This window comes from Homarus americanus, unplaced genomic scaffold (genome assembly GCF_018991925.1).
Source record: "Homarus americanus isolate GMGI-L3 unplaced genomic scaffold, GMGI_Hamer_2.0 scaffold41444, whole genome shotgun sequence".
In the NCBI taxonomy this organism is placed as follows: Eukaryota; Metazoa; Arthropoda; class Malacostraca; order Decapoda; family Nephropidae; genus Homarus; species Homarus americanus.
In genome coordinates, this window is record NW_024753611.1 from 580111 (window position 1) to 602588 (window position 22478).

A 22478-nucleotide genomic window follows, 5' to 3' on the forward strand; every position below is an offset into this window, starting at 1 on the left:
GGTTTTGGTTTAGTAGTACAAAAAAACCTATCACCTGGTTGCCGCTGTAAACCAATTAAGGTTTATACAAGGAGTAAATCCGGAGGACATTATCAACACAACTTCCTATAAGCTACACTCTTTAACAGGTCACATTAAAATCGAGTCACCAATTCAGAAAGTTAAAAGTTGGTAACGTCAATAGCCGTTTTCTATGTACTACTGTACCGTCAATTGCCGTTTTCTATGTACTGTACCGTCAATTGCCGTTTTCTATGTACTGTACCGTCAATTGCCGTTTTCTATGTACTGTACCGTCAATTGCCGTTTTCTATGTACTGTACCGTCAATTGCCGTTTTCTATGTACCGTCTAATATTTTCCCGTGTCTTGGTTGGGTTGTTTGAAGCCAGAGCAGATGATTAGACAATACGAAAGGTACAAGTTTTAAAGTAATATCCAGTTACGCAGAATAATTAGTAAAAAAAAAAAATACTGTTTACTAATTAAAAAATAATTCATTCAGCGCCACATCATATATAACAACCCTGTTTTTGTATTCATTTGTTCTACTAATTAAATGAACAATGACTCGTATAAATGAACTTTCATTTTACTCCGAAGCAGTTTTATCATCGCCAGTGTACGAGAATAATAAACATTCATCCTCATTAGCCTGTACCATTCAACAAGTGGATGAGCGACGTCATACTCCGTTCATCCAGCCATCTACTAGCCCTCAGCCGGCCTGACCTCTCAACACATCCATAAGTCTCCACTTCATCCACCCAATAGTTAGTGCCGGTCAATCGTTAATGGAAAGTGCGCCATCTATGCGTTATGTACAAACACATGATGCTGCCTGGAAATTTTCGGCTAACTTTTGATTCTGACCGTACATTATCTCAGTAAGGGGAGGTAGCAGGTCCTTGAGGCATGACAAGCGTGGTCGGCATCACAATCACACGAGTAGTTATTAAACGTGGCAGACCAAGACCGTAGAGTGACCTGGTGGCGGCAATCAACACCGGGACATACACAAGGTATACAAGTACACACACACACACACACACACACACACACACACACACACACACACACACACACACACACACACACACACACACACACACACACACACACACACACACACACACTGATGCTGCAAACTACTAACACACAACAGCTCAGAGATTTATGAGCAGCGACAAACACCAGAGCTGTCAGCAGGGAGGAATACGAAGCTCACACATAAATCTCCGCGATAATACTAACTTGATAAGTGGCCATAAATTTCCGAATCAAGAACAACTTCATCGCTGGAATATTAAATCCCAATGTGTCGGAGGATTTCGCAAGACGACGCTCTTAACTGAATGGGGAGGGGGGGATTTAAATGGAAGGAGGATTTGTCTGGAAAAGTGGATAGAAGTTTTTTTTATGTGGACTATGATACAATGAGAGAGAGAGAGAGAGAGAGAGAGAGAGAGAGAGAGAGAGAGAGAGAGAGAGTCGACGAATCCCCTAGACGTGCACATATCAGCCCTGTCCCAAGGAAGCCAACCAAATGGCCAGCCAAATGAGAGAAGCCCAAGTAACCTGCCCTATGGTATGACTGACACACACGCGCGCACACACAGTCTATACCTCCTAATCAAAAAATTCCATTTCTTTCTTGGAAACTAAGGCTCTCTCTCTCTCTCTCTCTCTCTCTCTCTCTCTCTCTGTTCTTGCCAACCCATTTCGTTTCTCTCTTGATAAAAAAACAAAAGGTCGCTCGTTCCTCATCATACTTCATTAGGAACGTTTCATCCCCAGGCTCTCTCTCTCATTTTTTTAATAATTTATTCAAGAGGTCAAAGGAGGAAGCCGGGTGATTAAGGCTAACTTTCTGATAGCATTATAACTAAAACTAAGCTCACAAACACACTGCTTTAGTCACGACAACAACATGTACACTTAAGAGAACTTATTTTTGAGGAGATATAAGATCAAATATATTTTCCTATTTTGTAGTTTGTCACCAATTTTCACAATGCATAGTTTCCTCACCAGTCTCTCTTCAGGAAACGGGAATATAATATGGAGGGAAATTAACTCTTAGAATATGAAAACTGTAAAAGAATTCACAGAAAAAAATAATTGTCTCCCCTGTGGAAAATATCAAGAGAAAACGGAACAAAATCTCTAGAAATAAATAATAACTCGAAGTCTCCTCTTTAGATACCGTTTACACAAGACCTTCAGGCGTTCATGAGATACACAACTCTACACAACAACTAGTAAAATGATGAAGAGAACTATCACAGACCTGACCTGACCTGACCTGACCTGACCTGACCTGACCTTACCTTACCTGACCTAACCTAACCTCTTTCATTTAACAGAGATATTTTTTTCCACTCAACATCTGAATCTCCTTTCCCCTAATTCCCTATTTTTCTAAATGTAAAGCTGCCATCTAGATCCATTTACTCACTGTCCTTATCTACCAGCAACAAATTCTGGATGTGAATAAAATTAACTATAAAAAATGCTACGTGTTACCACTGAGAGAGAGAGAGAGAGAGAGAGAGCTCCTGTCATCTGTACCATCACAAACCTACACCTTCGCTGTATAAGACACACACTTTTCTTTAATCAACAATCGATATTCTACCGCTCGTTAATGTCTCCCAATAACCCACAAATACCCTCATAAAAAAAATGGATTTTGAGATTGCCATTTGGTAAAAAAAAAGGGGGGAGGGGGGGGGCTTAAAATTTTACCTGGTGGAGCGGGATTAACTCCTTTGGGTAAGGCAACTTAACCCTTGATCAAGAAGGCCATTAGCCCTTTGAGTGCCATGCTTAAATCCCCTTAGGGTGATGTCTTAACCCTTTGAATACGACGATCTTTTCCCATGAGAATTGACTTACTCACGGCTCACCTCTCACCAGACGACCATATCACCTGAGCCTCTGAGTCCTCATCTCGACCCCTGACCTTTTACTCTAACCCTTGACCCCTGAACCTGATTCCTTATGAGTGTCTAACCTTTTACTAAGGTTCTGGCCACCTGAACTGACCACCTGAACCCACAACCCCTCACCTGAACACCCTGATCACCTTACCTGGCCACTGCCTCACTGTACACGAAGCCAGACATCGCCCGCTTAACGATCTCGAAGCACAGGTCCGCCCCGTCCATACTGAGGAAAAAAAGAAAGGTGTACAGTATGTTAGTTACCGTGATAAAGGCTACGTCGTCGTCCATACTGCGAGGAGAAAGACATATTAGTAATCTGAAAATACTTAATGAGGAAAAGCATGAATTAGTTGGAGGGTATAACTTATTTAATCGTTGTTCATACTGGGAAGGAGAGGAAACTTAGAGGAGTAATACTGGATTGGAAAGGGAAAGATAAACGGTAGATGGAGAGGGGAAGGACAAGAGGAGAAGAATTGGAAAGAAGACGAAAGATAGGAGGGAAGAAAAAGAATAGGAAAGGAGAGAAAAAACTAGGGAGAATTGAATGGGAAAGGGAAGAATCCAAGGAAGAGGAAAGAGGACTTGAAAAGGAGAGAAAAAAGATATGGAAATGAGACGAAAAAATGGAAAAGGGAAGAATAACGGAGGGAAAAGAATGGGAGAAAAGGGGAGAGGATAAAGGCAAAGATAGGAATGGGACAGGGAACGGCGAAAGAGAGGAAGAATGGAAAAGAGGATGATGAAAGGGAGGAAAGGCCTGGGAGGGGGAGAACGACAGGAGGGAGGAAGGGGTTGTAACCTGGCCACGAACAATCGATATACTGAGGATTTATGACCACACAGGGCATACTGGGCTGAATTTTTGGTGTGTGAGAGAGAGAGAGAGAGAGAGAGATTAACTCTCTACCTAAGTAGAGTAGTCAATTAAACAGGAAGGAGCACCATTATACACCATTATACACCCTGGTCAGTTTTTTGGGGGGCCATTATATGGAAGATGACTGGACAAGTACTGGGCAGAATAAGAAATAAACCTAGTGACTGCCACGGGAAGTAATTTTGGACCTTTGATTCGTTAGTTAAAGACTTTTTTTTGAACGGTTCAATAGTAAATTCTACAAAACAGAACAAATAATTTCAAAACAGTATTGGTGAACTATGTATTTTTGTTATAAATCTGAAAAATATGAAACGTTTTCTTACAGACAGATAAGGAATATAATGAGATTTAACAAAATATAAATATGTTGACAAATATGGTAGAAATTGCAAGACAAAGTTTAAAGGGAAATTTGTCTGAATCCAGCTCCATTTTTAAAGACCGATGAGACTGGGTAGCGTAGACTTAAAATTCAAAACAGACAATAAATATTTTAATTTATTTCTGATTTTTTTTAATTATCCATTGTACCGTAATCACATGAGCTGCTTTATTTACGCTTCAAAGTGAATATATAACGCGTGTGTTTTTATTTTAAGTTCAATAGTAATTTCATGCCGAAACAAAAGTCCAAAGGGTGCACTCTAACTTTTTTTTATCGTCTACTTTCTTTTCTTCCTCATACATACTCAGTATTTTTGCATTTTTATGTATCTTTATTTTATACGAGAGATTATATCCGCTTAGGTGCACTCTAACACACTTTTCCGCACTAAGAGCAGAGGTTCGGTGAGGCAAGGTAGAGTCGGAGGAAACACCAGCTACACTGAATGCAATAAATGCTTTTACATTTTCCCTTACGACGAAAGGTCAAATAAAGCTTCGCGCGTACTGAATTAAAATTCTTTATACAGAGTTTGGTAAGTGTTTGTCCAGTCTGTAGTCAAGTACAATAGTGACTTATAAAAGGCAGGGTTAAACCGCTTCAAGTTCTGCATTCACTTTACTTATGGTTACATTGTATAGGCTGGGGGCGCCGTACACTCTGCCCCCATAACGTTTCGTCTAAAAATCAATTTCGTAATTTTCGAAAACAATAACATATCAATGATTTTTTCCTAACCAATAATTATATCAACGTACTTTAGTAGCATATGATCAAACCAAAATACATAAATCCACTAAATTTTTGCAATATAAAATATTCAACTGCAATCTGGGCAGTAAAATAATGTCATTGTACTCAAAATAAAACAAACAGAGAACAACATCGTTTCATCATAACAAACCAACAAATTTGATGCTTTTACAACATAAACAACAATATACCAACGCAACCTTTGATCATATAAAGTGATATTAACACAGTATTCTTAATATTAGTATAAAACTACATATTTCTTATCACAAAAATTAGCAAAGCCTGATTGTTTATTCGAATAAGGATATCAATATAATTTTTGCAATATTACAAACACCATTCAAGTTTGTGCAACGTAAGAACATACCAACTGTAACATAAAAAAAAACAGACGTTAGTATAATAAAAAAAATAATAATAAAAAAATACCAGAACAATTAGTACCATAAATTTAGGAAAACAAGCTGAAGGTTTTGGAATGGATCGATTTCGACATAGGCCTACTATGTGTTATAGGAAATGTCGCCTCCCGCACAGAAGCTTTCAACAAAGGTCCACTTCGTAATCTGGATGAGAATGAACTACTTAATAGACGAGGAAACAAGATTCGATTACCCTGCCTACAAGGGGATCGATTTTTTTTAATCCGGCCGAGTAACAGGATCCAACTTGCTCTAAAACCGGAGATAGATTCTTAGGAAGTAATTAAGTCAGTCTTGATTAGATATTGGGAAGGGATTGAAGTTCTATCAGGATTGGATCCTATTATCCTATCGTTAACTGAAAGATCCGATCACTTCTGGACCCTGCTACCACAGGTTAACTGAAAATTCTGATCACTTCTGGCTATTACTATGATCTTAAGTCGACTATACGATCCGATCACTTCTGGATCCTGTAAATTTACTCATCCTCGTAAAGCAAAAGGATCTAATCATCTGTGGATCCGGTTATCCTGCACTAATCGAACGATCCGATCGCCTGAGGACCTTGTTATCCTAACACTTAACAGAGGGATCCGATCACTTCAGATTCCTGTTATGTTACATTAACTGGAAAATCGGGCCAGTGGTGAAGCCTGTTACATTACTTTGAATAGAAGATCCGATCGCCTCTGAACCCTGTTATCCTACATCAAGCAGAGGATTAAGTTGCCTCTCTCTCAGTTGCCTCTAAGTCCACATCCTCTTTAAAGACACCGATGTTTATACCATTCCACATCCTCGTAAGAGACGCCGATGTTTACACCACCAATATTAACCACGCCCTCCGTCACCAACGACTCAGGTTAAATACTTTAAGTTGTATTCTATAATTTACTCGTTAAACCTGAAGAAGTGACAATGCCCTTGACTAGCTGTGACTCAAGACATGACAGAGGGAAATGTATCAAGTGACGCCGTTATATTGCTGACACTCTAGCAATTACTGGCTACCTCCTGCCCCTATCACTTGCGGGGAAAATGTAAGGTTATTGAGGACTAGTTAACTGCACGTTCTTCTTTTACTAGTTATGATACCAGTGAGAGCATCAGGAGCTACGTAGGATCACTTTTCACCATCAACGGGGAAAATATAACGAACGGATTTTTGAGAATAGTCAACGGATAAGTAGATGTGCACATTTCTGCCTTACTCTAGAACAAGCAGTCACAAGAGGACACATTATTCTTACTTAAAAATATTTGGGGAAATTTTCTTAACTTTTAAAAGTAAAATAGCAATTCCAGTCGTATACATTTAAGAAATAACTTGGGTGTTTATCATGTAATAATTAATGAATTTCTAGTATGGTACATATTTTATTAACAATTATAAAAGGAATTTGTAGTAGGAAATCCACTTCCCTGCAGTCGTTGTCCCACAAAAGATAATTACATTGAATTTAGTTTATATCTGTCATACTGCTTTCGGATATAATTTGAGATTAAAATTGTTATAATGTTATTAACGGTGAGCAGCATTTTGTAAATTGCATTATATCTAACTTACATTACGAACCCCCTCACACATATATATATATATATATATATATATATATATATATATATATATATATATATATATATATATATACATATATACACAGTATAATTACTGAGTTTGTTGTGCTAAACTACACATAAGTAGAGGTTCTTCCTCCATTAGTTACATCCACCTTACATATCTTACCCTCAACTCATTAAAGTCCTGTTATTATCTCCGCCTCTAATGAGGTCACGCATAGTTTAAAGGAAGTTGTTGGCAAGCGAACAATACATAAAACTAATTACAGCTACAGTCAGGAGGACTTAGCGGGAATAACTGAGGTCACAGTACGAGGGAGTTTAAAACAGTCTTGCTGTAGTCACAACTAAAGAGAGTCACCCTATTAATTAAAGCCAAGGACAGAGAGAACAAGTTACAACAACTAGAGAGTGATGTAAAACCGCAGCTCGAAAGCCACAAACACCAGTATTAAACAAGCTGGTCGAGACACAAGCATAGGTGGTGGGTCTCTGGAGGAAGCTACGACCACAACAACACACCGGTACACTACAGGCTGCTTCAAGTTGACTCGTTTCATTCAATTTACTATATACTGTATATTGATGCTTGACCACGCACTTGTTACCTTATACATTTTCCCTCAAGTTTTCATTAATGTTTGAATCAAATTCTCAAAAGTTTTAAGGAACATTTAAGTAAAATTTCCCCTAAGTTTTATTAATTATCTAAGTAAAGTTCCCATAAGATTTAGTAAACTAGTTAAAGTCTAAGTGAAATACCCAAAAGTTATATTTAGTCTAAATATGTTTCCCTTCATATCTAAGACTTAGGGTAAATTTACCTTAAGTCTAGGTAAGTTTTCCATAAGTTTTAATCACCATTTACGATAATTACCCTTGAGTCTTAATTAACGGCTTAGTATATAATTTTCGCCACAGTTCATTTACTATCAACGCTTCAAGATCACCATCAGCTTAACCTTCCACATAATGCAGTAACACACTACATCACTAAACACTACATAAAGAAAGCACTAAAGAAAATGTGAAAAAATAAAAACGTAATAAAGTAAATACAGACACACAATAAAGTAAAAAAATAATAAAATAAATACAGCAACACCCGGGACTACACTACTAGTAACTCAGACCAAAACACCAGTAAGGACTCCTCTGACTACAAGAAGACCAAGAAGATACTCAGGCCGTTTAACTGAAGTTTTAAATTAGTATAGAAGGGATATTGTGTACAAGGGCAAGTGCACAAGGGGTTAGACTACAAGGGCTAGAGTACAAGGGCTAGAGTACAAGGGCTAGAGTACAAAAACCACCGTACAAGGGCTAGATAGAGTACAAGAAGGACACCAATTCTTCACAATTCGGTCGGGGAACAAACTCATGACCGAATATTTCTCATCTTACGGTATTTACCAACACATTTATATTAAAATAATTATTAACTTGCCATCCATTTGATCTGGATAAACATAAAGGTACAGACTGGGTCACAACAAACAGTAATTTGTTTAGCTGGAATTTCTGACGTATTGACCGAACACAATGACGTCGCAATTACAACCTGTGTGAGTTAGTTATATTGGAACTATAAACATAGGTTAGATTAGGGTTAGGTTAGGTTAGGTTAGGTTAGGTTAGGGTTGGGTTAGGTTAGGTTACCGTCAGTCAATATATAATTAGTAATTACCCGACATAAATAATCCTTATAAAATCATATTAAGTCCAGGGATAACTAGGAAATATTTTTGGCATACAAGTCTAATTTCAAAGTAATTTATTCACAGATAATTAAGACGTACCATCCCACTCTTCTCCATTATCATATATCTCTGGCACAAGGACAACTCTCTGACTCATCCCCATTCGAGACGGAACATAAAACTTATTATCCAATCAATAACAATAGGATCCTATGAGTATTAATTGGTTAAATCATTGTCAGTCAGTCATAGTTACAAGATAGTTAAAGTAAGCTCAATAACAAGTCATCATTATCATCATTATTGTTATTTACCATTCTCATCAATCACTAATAATACCAATACCATCATTATCATCGATCCAAATCCCCCCCCCCCTCCCACACCCCACTATTCGAACTAAGAACAAGCCAACGAGACCCGGAATCATGGAACACAACTCGGCAATCTCTCTTAATTAAACGGCAAACACCAAAATTTAACTCGCCCGTACGGTAAAAATCATAATTAGATCTTAAGCAAATATGAAAGTCAACAGTGAAAGCAAGACTTCAATAATGAAAGCTCAGGCTCTGGGAAATATACACACACACGCTAGTTTATTCATACACAGTGTTTAATAGAAAGTGAGAGAGGTGAATAGCCGTGAACCCTTCCCTTTACGTACACCCGCCCCCCCAGCCCCCATGGGAACTAAAGCATAATGTACACTCCTACACGAGGAACCTAAAGGGAATAATTTAAGACCCCAGAGTGCATGGTGAGGGAAAGTGAGTAATTGAGCCAGAGGAAGGCGTAGGAAATAAATACGGGAGAGAGAGAGAGAGAGAGAGAGAGAGAGAGAGAGAGAGAGAATATGAATGGTGGTAATGACGATGAGGAAACAGGAAGTGTTTAAAGCTACAGAAAAAAAAATATTCCACAAATATTTCCTCATATATTTATCTAAATGTAAAAAAAGGAAAAAAAAAACACGAGCTCAGAATAAATAAGTACTCCGGGTAAGAGGGAGTGGGGGCGTGGGTGGGGGCGTGGGTGGGTGGCAGAGAGTATAAGAATTTCTGCAGTTGTCGATCCTACTAAAATTTACCAACGACTGGGGAGCCTTGTACCACAACTAATGTCAATATCAGGCTCATAAAGTATTTACAGTACTTCTCCGTGTTGAGTTAGTGGCCTTTATGGTTAAGGTAAGAGGGGGAGGAAAGAGAGGGTAAATATTCAGGTTGATGCAAGAGTCGCTAATAAGTTCTCAACTGTGACAATCCTCAAAATAAAAATAAAAAATAAAAAAATAAAAAAATAAAAATATAAAAAAAGTAAAATAAAAATAAAATATAAAATAAAAATAAAATAAAATAAAATAACAATTCTTCCTTAGGCTTATTTCCCATCAAAAAATCGAAGGCGGGGAGTCTCATTGCTCACTAAATCAATACACATAGCTAGTTAGGGCCATTTACTTCAAGGCTAGACGCACCGTTTCATAAATGATTAGTTACGCTCGTATATTTTTAGCTTATAATGGTTACATAACGTTCAAGAAATTGTGTCATCACTTTTTTTTTAAGTGCCAGATATAATGTTGGTTAGGTTAGGTCGTTATTACTGCCTGGTGTATGTTGGTTACAATCGACCAATCTCACAAAAAATATGGCCCCCACCACCTGATTCACGCCCCCAAAATCCCTTAATATCTACATTTTATACCAACGCGATCAGGTTAAAGTGGTTTTAATTGGCGTGTTAGGGGAGAGGGTCGGAGGGTTGGATGCCATGATGTCGACCCGTTTCACAGTTGTACGATTTTCAACACGCGAATATTCCTGACATTATTCCAGTAACGCATTCATTAATATAGTTCAAGCAACACCGTGCCATTACTGATATAGATCATTAATGACACAGGCCCAGCAGGAGCCTCCTACTGTACATAATGATGAATCGAGTATTTCATATTAGAGAAAGCCATAAGAGGTAAGAAATGAAGGTACAGTTGGCGTTTCAACAACTTACCCTCCATGTACAGTCCCCTTCACTAGCGCGTTTACAGAGGCACGTCATATAAACATCCCACAAATCATTATCTTGGGTATATTTGTTTTAATATTAATTTTAATTGATTCCATAGTATGTTTACTATTACGAGTTTCCTTCTGTCGAATGTAAACAAACACAGGGCTGCCACACTGCACACAACCTGACGAGCCCCTGTAAACGCACTAGTGAAGGGGTCTGTACAGTACTTCCTCAAATAAAATGGACACAACGCAACACACATCAAAAATCATTTCTACAATAAACAAAACACGAACTAGTTTAAAGGTACACATTTATACCCATTAAGAGAAGATAATACTCACTACTCAAAGACCATGTAGAGCATCCCTTCAGAGGAGTAGGTCTCCAGCAGCTCCACGATGTGTTCATGTTTGAGCATGTGACAGATGGTCGCTTCTCTCTTCAAATCTGCAGGAACCAGAAAAAGAAAACACGTAAGATATTTATGACTAAAATTTTTACAGTAAGTCATTACCAATAAAACAATAAAAAATATATATTTCCTGTATATAAATGCTAAGACAACACACTCGTATATTCTAGGCTCATACGAAGACAGGGGCAAGTCATACTGGAGGCTCCTGTAATAGCATAATTGGTCCACAAGTTGTCATCTCTACCAATGATCATAATTTGAGTAAGAACAACTAAGTCTGCCGTCTTTGTGAGTGTAAGTAGGATGACCTGAAAGATGTTTGAAGGATTATTTAATACATCGGAGATTACTTTACAGTTTTCTTTGATCTTAGGATTTAAAGGCGAGTAAAAAAAGTGTTCTTCATGAGCTACCACTTTCCCTGATAACTATAGATACCTGGGTACAGCAAGTATCTCTCTCTCTCTCTCTCTCTCTCTCTCTCTCTCTCTCTCTCTCTCTCTCTCTCTCTCTCTCTCCATTCCTCCTTCCCTCTCCTCTCTTCTTCATAACCACCCCCATTCTTCTCCCTCCCCCATCGTCTTATCAATCTTCATGGCCTCCTCTTCCTCCCTCCTCTTTATCGCCGTTCATAACTCCCTCTTCCATCCTCTCCTCCTCCATCACCACCCAGACAGCACCGCCGAGCACCCAACAATTCCCACCTGGCGGACATAATGAGCCTGGAACATGTGTGCAACATGTTACAACCACCACGTCTGGGACTTGTATTCTGCAAGGTTCGTACGTGAAAATCCCCCCCCCCCCTCGTAACTAGGGGTAAGAGTAGGCCTAGGTTTCTTGTTATGGTAGAGTGTCAGGACAATATCCACGTCATATGTAACGCCAGGGTGAAAATGTTATGTAAGATATTTTAGCATTTGGGTTCGGAAAATTATAGTTTCTTTAAAGTTTTCCCTTTATTGAAGACACAGGAATACAACACATCACCTCAGGCATACATTGATGGCGATGAAATTGCACTGTGACTCTAGACAGAATAAATAATATATATATATATATATATATATATATATATATATATATATATATATATATATATATATATATATATATATTTTATTTACGTAAAAATCTTTGTGAATCCTGGGATGACGAGGTTTGTAAAGCTGCCACATACAGCTTGAGGTAAGAGCTTTATTCCAAGTCGGGGGGGCGCGGATATAATCTTACGATTTTTGTGTGTGTGTGAATCAAGTTAGAAGGTAGTTTCATGAATTGGTCTCAGGGAAAGAGATAATCTTACATTTCCTTTTTTTCATGTCTGGATTAAGAACTAACGTACGAATCTTAGTGAATCCGTTGGGCGAGGAAGGCTGATCACAAGTAGCGAGATACGTGTTTTGTATTCCAAGTCAAGGTAAAAAAAACTAACTTAAGACTCTTTGTAAATCCACTACGTGTGGTTGGGAAGGTCAAAGACTCATTAGGCAACATGGAGCCGCCGCCCTCACCTCGCCATCACCACCACCCGGCTAATTTACGTCAACACGCGGGGAATAAAACAGAGGCTTGGATATGGCTGGCGGGGATATTCTCAGAGGAGGTAATTCTCGCTACAGCGTCTTGACGAGGAAAACACTGGCAAGAATGAAGGAGTAAAGCAGGGAATCTGTTTTTTATACGCCCTTTCAGCGAGCATATTGCGGTCTGGAGTTCTCCGTCCATCCGTCCGTTCAGTTCAGTTCTAGCACAAAGGGCGGATTTTACACCGTTCACCAGTAATTTTGTGGGAAGGTGATTCTTAGTGTGTGTGTGTGTGTGTGTGTGTGTGTGTATTCCTTTGTCTATCTGTATTTAAGCCTACATTTATTCAGAGCACTCGTGGGTGTAGTCGGCACAATTTTACGTATATATGTTGTTATTATGAATCCTTACAACACATATTGCTAAACTCACTTATATTCTTCGGTCCACAGAGGAAAAAAACTCACCACACACAACTCTCCAGCTTTACACTCCACCACCTCACTGTAAACTCCTAATACTACACTCGTATACATCTACAGCTCACAACGTTAAAAATTTTCAGTTCAACAAAAATGTAGGTACAAAAATATCAGTATTAAAATAGCGTACACACACACACACACACACACACACACACACACACACACACACACACACACACACACACACACACACACACACCTCTCCTAGATTAAATGTCAGTCTGGGGGGAAATAATACCTCACAGGGTCACATACAACACCCACTACTTCCCAATTCCATTCCCCATGTGGAAATAATGTTATTTTTAAAGATGGTGAAACCTAACCTAACCTAACCTAACCTAACCTAACCTAACCTAACTGAATTTCACTTAAAACTTACGCACGAACCCTTAGGAAAATATACGTAGGTAAATTTAAGAAACTTATCATAATCAAACCATATCTTGACTAATCTTATGAACGAATCACTTCCGGGAATTTTATATGGCCAAGTTTATAAACATAAAAAACTCTGCCTTAATTAACCTAACCCAATCTAATCTAAACTAACTTAATCTAACGTAAACTAACTTGACCTGACTTGACCTAACCGTTGACCCTTTATAGAAACAACTGAGTTTAACTAAAAACGACAATAGCCTAAGCGTAATAATTTTAAAGGAATCTATTACAACACAACACAATAACAATAACCTAACCTAACCCAAAATGACAGTACAGTAATATCACATTCCATTATAACAATATATTTCACATTTTACTTAAAAAATAAACCGGCTAATCGGCATATAACTTTTTTCATTTCACCCATAATCCGACCCCATTAAACTGTCTGTTATTCTCGTTCATATAAATGACTACACATCGCTACAATAGTGTCTGACGTTCTATTACTAAAAACTATGTATATATTCATTTTTTTTTCATGTTTATATTCGCATGGATGAGCCCGTCAAAATAAAGCTGATACACACACACAAATATACACGATCACTCCGCTAGTATCAAACGTTCACATTTTCAACAACAACTTTCACTTCGTCTCATCTGTATGTGTGAGTTCATTAACCTGAGACATCTCTTGAGACCGACACACTATTGGCTCCTTTAACGACAACTCCATTTGGTTATTACAAAAGATAAAATGAGACAACTGAGTGGATACAGCCCTCGTCTCTTGTCATAAGTGGGAGCTGGTTTACATCCACACCACCCCCTTTCGTCCACCCTTGTGTATATGGGCACCTAACTATACATGAGGAATGGTATGTATATTTATAAACATGATCCCCCCCCCCCCCAGGACATTATTACCTCTGACCAGACTACTTAGCACTGTGTTGCGCCCTCTGCGGCTCTTAGGGTGGCGTAAGTGTGGCGGTTTGTGGTGAAACTTGTCTCAGGTTAGTGGTAACTGTGGCACTAACAGCACGTACGCCTGAGTTATGTGCCTGACGAGACGCGCTGCCTCCCCTCCCCTTCCCCCCCTCTTCCTCCCCTCCACCCTCTTCCTCCCCTTTACTTGAGGAGCCGGAAGATGGTGGACGAGGAGTGGGAGGTGAAATAGAAAAAGAGGAGGAGCAGAGGAAAAGGGAAAGAAGAAGATGTGGAGGAGGATTAGAGAGAGAAGGAAAGGAATAGGAAAAGTAGAGGAAGAAGGAAAGGAAGGAGAGGTGGAAGGGAAGGAAATGAAGAAGGAAAGGAAAAAGAGGCGGAGGTGGAGAAGGAAGGAGAGAAAAGGAGGGAGAAAAGGGAATAGAAAGGATGTATATTACTAAAAAGGATATGAATATGAGACAGAGATACAGACAGACAGACAGACAGACAGACAGACCCGAGCAGCCGAGAACACAAGATTAAAAAACTTGAGATTAATAAGACAGTGAAGAAGAAGAAGAAGAAGAAGAAGAAGAAGAAGAAGAAGAAGAGGAAAAGGAAGAGGAAGAGGAAGATTGTCGAGAAGTCACCAACCATCCCAGTAACCTCCCCTCAAAATATATATCAATAACATAACCTCGAGACTCCATAAATAAAAATAAATCATGAAAGACCAACAATTGTTTCTGTCACCCCCAAAATAAATAAATATAAAGAGACCACATGACAAATCTCCACGTTAAATCTAATAGGTTAATCGGTACAAGCAATTCATGAAGATAATCTCTGGAATGAGGTGGAATAAAACTATCGAACTGTGTTAATTAGCCCTGAGGAACTAGAGTTATTAATAGCTGTATCATATTTGAAGTTCATCAGACAAGTTGTTCAGGTAAATAATTGGTAAATATCTTACGACCAAGTTAAAAGGTGAGTAAATTATCAGCCAGTCTTGTTTTCATGTCCAATAAGTATACCCTCAGACTTAACATATCGGCGACCTTCTGATGCAGCCTTGACCTTAACCAAGAGAAATAAAAACACCCGAATATTTATGTTTACTGGACAGAAAAACAAAAAACAAAAAAAAAACATGCATCGGTGAGCGCTTTACCATTCCTGCAGAAAATATAAAAAATCTGACTACAAATAAACACAAGTAGACGCTGACAACGGTGAAGACACAACGCCACCTAACCCAGAGTTCCGTAATCAAATAATTAGAGCATACAGACAGTGGCGTGATGAGAGAGAACCCATCTTAACATCGACCGAGCGAGTATTGACGTGTGAGGCAGGTGGTGAAGGGCCGCATGCATGGAGATTATATTTAGTACATGTAAAAAAAAACTGGTACGTCTGTAGTATGTATGAATGTCTCTCGTGTGTGTGTGTGTGTGTGTGTGTGTGTGTGTGTGTGTGTGTGTGTGTGTGTGTGTGTGTGTGGTTGATACGAGGTAAAGTTATATGTATGTGGGAAAGTGAACACATACACACAAACAAAATTAGATGCCCAACACTATTCGGTCAACATCCATCTGCTAAACTGCTCACCAGACTCGATTCCAACATCAGACGGGACGAAGTGTTCCAGTCCTTTATTTCATTAATCCTCTCTCCCTCTACTCATCTGATGTTGGCTAATCCCATTCCCCATCGTTCTGCCCACTCATCACTCCTTCATCACCTGCTAATCTAGTTCTGTTTCGGGCGAGAAAATCGAATCAACATACGTTTAAGAGCTAGGGCCCTTGGCTAACTCCCTGCCTGGTGCTTTGATCTTCCCCTCCCTCAACACACCGCCGCTGGCCTGTTCCTGGTGACCACTCAGCCACTCACTTTAACGAAAGTCGGATCTAGATTCTCAAAGGTTTATGTGTGGAATTCCCCCCATCGGTGTGACGACTTTCTACCACGTACAGACACGCACAGATACAAGTCTCAAATCTTACACCAGCACCTTACAGGTAGTGGATCTTTAGAAACTCATTGTAAATCCTTAGCTCTGCTGTGTTACCCTCAGCAGAAGCACCCTGACCGATCACATTTTCTGTACCGTTTAATTATTGGGAACTCTCACAAGTATACTCGGAATTTCCCCCATGATATCATTATGAATAACTTCCCTTCAAGGATTTTTCCCCGGGGAAGGAAAGACAAATACTTCAAAAACAGATTTGCACACGCTCTCCGAGAATGATATTTACAGTAAAACGCTGAAAATCAATACAGTGTGCAGCAAAAATATTCCAGGCAGTGTGATATTTCCAGATTTACATGAAATACGAGGTAAATTCACCGAAAGTTGAGTGTAAATACAACTGCAGTACACGCACTCAATTCTCACAAAAGGTCACAGGTTTATACAATATGTGTCAACACAGGCGCCGGACATATCCAGAACATGTTAGCATTTCCGCACAATCACATTTATCATTAAAACGTCGAATACTCACACATAGAGCCGACACATGCTAGTGAACTGTTTCATTATAGCCGAAGCTTTTGTGCGACACTCAAGTCACACACAGTGATATATTCCTACGGATTTTGTACATACACTGAAACGAAATAATGTAATTTTATATAAAAGGAAAAAAAGACGTTAAAAAAATGAATGTACGAGGAAAATATGCACGAAATCGATATCATTGACTTCCCAATAAAAAATAAATAAACAAAAATTGTAACACGTTTCCAAGTCAACAACTCCTTATCACACTCATATAAAGTAGAAAAAAAAATCCCCAGAACACACCAAAAAAAACGAAGTAACCCCCCCACCCCACCAAAAAAATAATTTAATCCATTCTGAAAATATAAGTTACATTTTCCTCATTTCAAAAATTATCCACAGGGACATAAACACCCCAGCCAGCAACCTATACACACAAAACATGACATATATATATTTCCCTAGAAGGAGTCAATAATAATTAAAAGTGAGGCGAGCAGATAGCCCCTAAAAGGTCGTGTGATGATGGTGGTGTTCCCCTGCAACTTGGCCAAAACACTGCAATCCATGGCAGTAATGTGAACAGAAGCGCCTAGAAGAGTGCGTGGTAATTATCATCATATTGTGGACTGAAGCGAGTAGGGGAAGAGGAATGTGAAGCTACTTGGCAAGTGGAATGGTAGGTTATTATGGGTTAAGGGGAGAAGGGGGGATGAAGGCTACTAAGAGGAAAGGTTTATACAGCTGTTATTAGGAGGATGGAGGTGTTCTCAATGGGATGGGGCTGCAATGTTTTTAGGGGAAAGGGTAAAGGCTGAAAGAGAGGGAGAAAGGAAGGGAGGAACAGTAGGGGGAAGGAAGAGGGAAGAGGTAGGGAAGGAGATGTTAAAAATAGATCAAACATCAAGGGAAGTGAAAATGTTAAAAGAAAAATAAATAAAACACCACTTCCCAAGTCTTCAGGAACTTTGTACACTTATACCTCCAGCATCATTAGTACTTTCTGAACACACACACACACACACACACACACACACACACACGATATAATTATGTAAAGAAGGTTCGACTATGAAACCGACGATGCCGCATATTCGGGAAGGCTACCGGAGCGAGTAACACTGTACCGATGGGCCACTCTACATATACGATCTACAGTATACTTACATACCGGGAGGTGACCTTGACCTTTGACCTTATACGTATTTATATATATATATATATATACCGTATACACTGACGACATATATAAGCTACACACAAACATATTAAAACATATTACAAGGGATTTCCTCGCTGGAGTAAATAATTACAATCCTATGCACGAAGCTCAACAAACAAAGCTAAAATCAAGCAGCTAGAGTAAAACGAAAACGGGAAATATAAAGACCCCATAAAACTCTACTTTGTGGGGAGAAACGCAAATCTGGACTGGAACTACAGTAAGTCTCGGACGGCAGTAAACTAGTGGGGGAGACGAATCAGTAATGGTTTTCCGTGTCGTTCGCGGATTTGAGGTGGATCCAAAAACCCTTGTTCACAGTAGACAGAGGATGTGTCTAACAGCCACCCCCCCCCCCCACCCCCGCACTAAGAATCAACTTCTTGTACTAAAGAGAGTGGAAGTTCACGATCCATTTACTTTAACTTTCATATGTACGATTGACGTTTTTTTTTAACCGTATACCAGTGAAGTTCAGGTATACGTCTGTAGATTAATGATCACGTGTGTTGGTGGGGAACATTTACTTATGAGTAGTGAGGATAAGGCCGAATGATTGTTGCGATCAGTAAAGGTTTTATAGTAAAACTCTATACGGTAGTATGATAGCAACACTCATGAACGTATGATAGTAATGAGTCATGAACTTATCACGCTGCTGATCTTGTATAATCACATGATACAACAATATATAACATGTTACATCAAGACGAATGAAAAAAATAATAAAAATATAAATAAACTATAATCAAGACTATCATTTTAACACAAATTTTAAGTTAAATATACTGAAATAACGAAGATTAACAATGAAAGAAGAACTCAACGAATCTTAAATATATAAAATTAAAGAAAAAACATTATTCCCTCCCTATACCCTACCCCACCCCACCTCACCTCACCTCACCCCACCCCACCCCACCCCACCTCACCTCACCTCACCCCACCCCACCCCACCCCACCCCACCCCACCCTCACAAAAGAAAGCGTTCTGAAATTTACGGGGACTTCAACCAAGCCATTTCACACGTTCTCGTAAAAGACAGCCGAGCATGTAAAAATTCCGCTGGTAATACGAATTTTATTTTGCCTCCCTTCCACACCCGGGTGAAGTTTAGTGTTGCCGACATCCACATGAACAGTGGTTAAGTTGTCGGTAAAGTGATGGGTTTGTTGTGTTAGCTACCCCTCCCCCCTCCCGCACACACACACACACCCACAGTCAGTTTGTTTGGTGCCGAGCCTGACATGGACTGCTAAACCGCTGCCAGTAAAGTGACGAGGAGTTTTTCTCAGACACAATATTGATCGAGTGTGTCACAGACTCTTCCATGAGGTTGTCGAGTGATAAAGTGGTGGGCTTTTTTTTTTTAAGTCACAAACGTGTTAAATTGATGAGTCCTTATTAACGGACGTGTTAAATTCATAGGCGATTGGTAACAGACGTGGTGAATTAAGTGAGGGGGTTATTTTTGCCAAAGACAGAGATAGTTTGTCACTCACTTTGACAACAAGTGATAAAACTGTGTTGTCTCTACCGGGGGACAACCTGACAGAGCATGTTAGTTTACCGCTCGCTGACCCCATTCGGTGTTGGGTCATTAAAACACAATTAAACTACCCCTCCTCTTGCTTCTCCTCGTTAAGACTTACAGCCGGGACACAATAACGACCTACCTTACAGAGACATCAGTTGTTATCTTAGCCAGTGGTGTTGCCTTGGACGATATCATCACCTATCTTCCTCTTATTCCCCCTTTTGCCTATCGTTTGGTCGAATGAAAATGCAGAGAGAGCTGAGGGATGAATTCTGACTCAAGTTAGGATTAAAAAGGTCGAGTGATGTACAGGTGGAAGGGGGGGGGGTGGAGGTGAATTATGAATCAGGTTTTAATTGAGACAAGTTGAGTGACTGTTACAGAGTTACATTAATACTAATAAAGCAACTCACACACAGACACACACACGCACACGCACATAGCTCAACAAGAGTAAAAAAGTTTCTGACGTTATCCTGTTGCCTCATCAAGTTAAAAGCGCCAACACAGATAATCTTTTTTGTTTAAACATACGCATAAAAAAAAGTCAAATGGAGCTTCTTTTTATTTCTTATTTTTTTTTTACATTTACAATCGGAGCTCAAACCATTTATATTTGGCACTTAATTAAATATATTCGTTTGTAGTTACTTAAGAATATTTATTTATATTTTATATTTAATTAAATTTACATCGGTACTTACTAACATTCACATTTGACACTTTAGAACATTTACACTTTTACTCATTTCATTTACAAATCACATTTATACTTTACAATAACACGATATACTTACACGCACACACACACACACACACACACGCACACGCACACACACACACACACACACACACACACCTTCCACCTGTCCTTCACGCCGGTAGAATACTTTACGTACATAACTTCCGTAATTCACATATATAAAGCCTTTATTTTTCACTTACAACATTCACTAACATTTACGATATGGAATAACCAATAACTTCCTACATCTGTTTAATGAAGAAGGGAGTACACAAGAGGGTGATAAAGCAGCTATGTCAAGGAGAACGGAGGAGAGTATTAATTAACGTGGAGGAGGATAATACACGTTAATGACGACGGGGATCACGTAATTAAGGGGTACAGGTGAGTTCAATTAGTAATAAGCAAGACACGTGTGTTGGAATATTAATTAGCAGTGCCCAGGGGATGGGGGACAGAGGGTCTTTCTCGCCATTGGTTGCTGTTTTATGAAAGTCTACATACTTGTAGGTATAATATGAATGAATGAATATATACATATGTGGATGTCATGTGTATGTATGTACCAATATATAAAATATATACCGTAAGTATTTATGTATATGATGTATGTACAGGACGTAGAAATTTATAATCACTAAGTTCAAGTGTATAAATTAGACTCAAAAAGCGAATTCACTCACTGCGCGAAAAAAAAAGACCCCCGCGTTGTGGACACACCACCAATGAATGTAAGACTTCTATTGCTCAAAGTACTTAAAGAATTATGACCGTAAATATGTGGAAAGTATGTATATATGCAAGTATGTATATGTATACGTATGTATTACGTACGATAGCCTAGTGGAACATCACTAGAAGGTCATTCGTCCGCCTCATGCCTGCCTTCAGAGGCGATCTTTTTCTCGTACGAGCGTTGGTGTTCATTGAAGCGCAATAACCGTATTCAGTTCGCGTCACTGATCCCCTGAGAAACATTACCTGTAACGGCAGGTAATTGGGGAAAAATCTCTTACATGAAACTGACCATTATCTCACAATCACCTCATTCTCAAGATATATAACAATACGCTCACTTCTAAACAACACACACACACACACACACAAGATGTCAACAGTAATGCTGTATGTAATTTACGCTGCAGGCACTTCACCAGGACGCCGCCTACCACCACAAACACCAACCTTGCCTGCCTAGTTAACTCTTCGTATCTAACTGGCACCGTAAACTTAGACCACAATACTATTATGGCCACTAAAGTAACCTCAAAATCGCGTTGAAACTGCTCTCTCCCCCCTCCTTCCCCCTCTCTCTCTCCCTCCCCCCCTCTCTCATTCCCCCTCCTTCACTAGGTCTTTTTCTTTCTCCCTATCTTTCTTTGTCTCATTAGAAGGAAAATTCTTAAATACGATTTCTTCTTTAACAATAAGGACACTGGATAGGAGAGGGCGCGTCTTTCCTTCTCCCATCAACAAAGCTCTTTAAATTACCTCCCTCTTCATCATTATGTTACCTGGACAACAATACCATAACCCCCCCACCCTTTGTTATCATCATCATCATCATCATCATCATCTCCCTCCTTCTCTCCCCTCCTCTTCCCTTTTCACCCTTAGTATCCTTCCTCGTCTCTTTACTCTCCCTATCTCATCCTTCTCTTCCTTTCCCCATTCCCATCCTTCCTCTCCCCTCTCTCTCTCTCTCCTCCTCCTCTTCTCCCCCCTCTCCTCATAACCCTTCTTATCCTCCTCCACCGTATAACTTCCTCCGCCCTCTTCCTCCTCCTCCTCCTCCTCCTCCTCCTCCTCCTCCTCCTCCTCCTCCTCCTCCTCCCTAAATGACGTCGCATATCCCATTCACTTTTGCGCTGATGAGAGATCCTGGCTGAGAGAGAGAGTTGTGTTATGAAGGATATGAAATTCAGAACGAAAGAGGGATTAAAAGAGGAAGAAGAGGAGGAGGAGGAGGAGAAATCAAGAATGACCGATAAAGATGGAGGGAAAAGATGAAG

At 39.4% G+C, this 22478-nt stretch overlaps 1 protein-coding gene across 1 annotated transcript in view; it reads right to left on the minus strand.

Moving 5' to 3' along the window:
• LOC121855393 (peripheral plasma membrane protein CASK-like) overlaps window positions 1-22478 on the minus strand; it is a 63896-nt gene that overhangs the window by 28075 nt on the left and 13343 nt on the right. The window contains exons 3-4 of the mRNA XM_042350286.1: window positions 11041-11146; window positions 3093-3170 (exon numbers count right to left, since the gene is read on the minus strand). Of these exons, the coding sequence (XP_042206220.1) occupies window positions 3093-3170; window positions 11041-11146 (184 nt within the window). The remainder of the gene's footprint in view (window positions 1-3092; window positions 3171-11040; window positions 11147-22478) is intronic.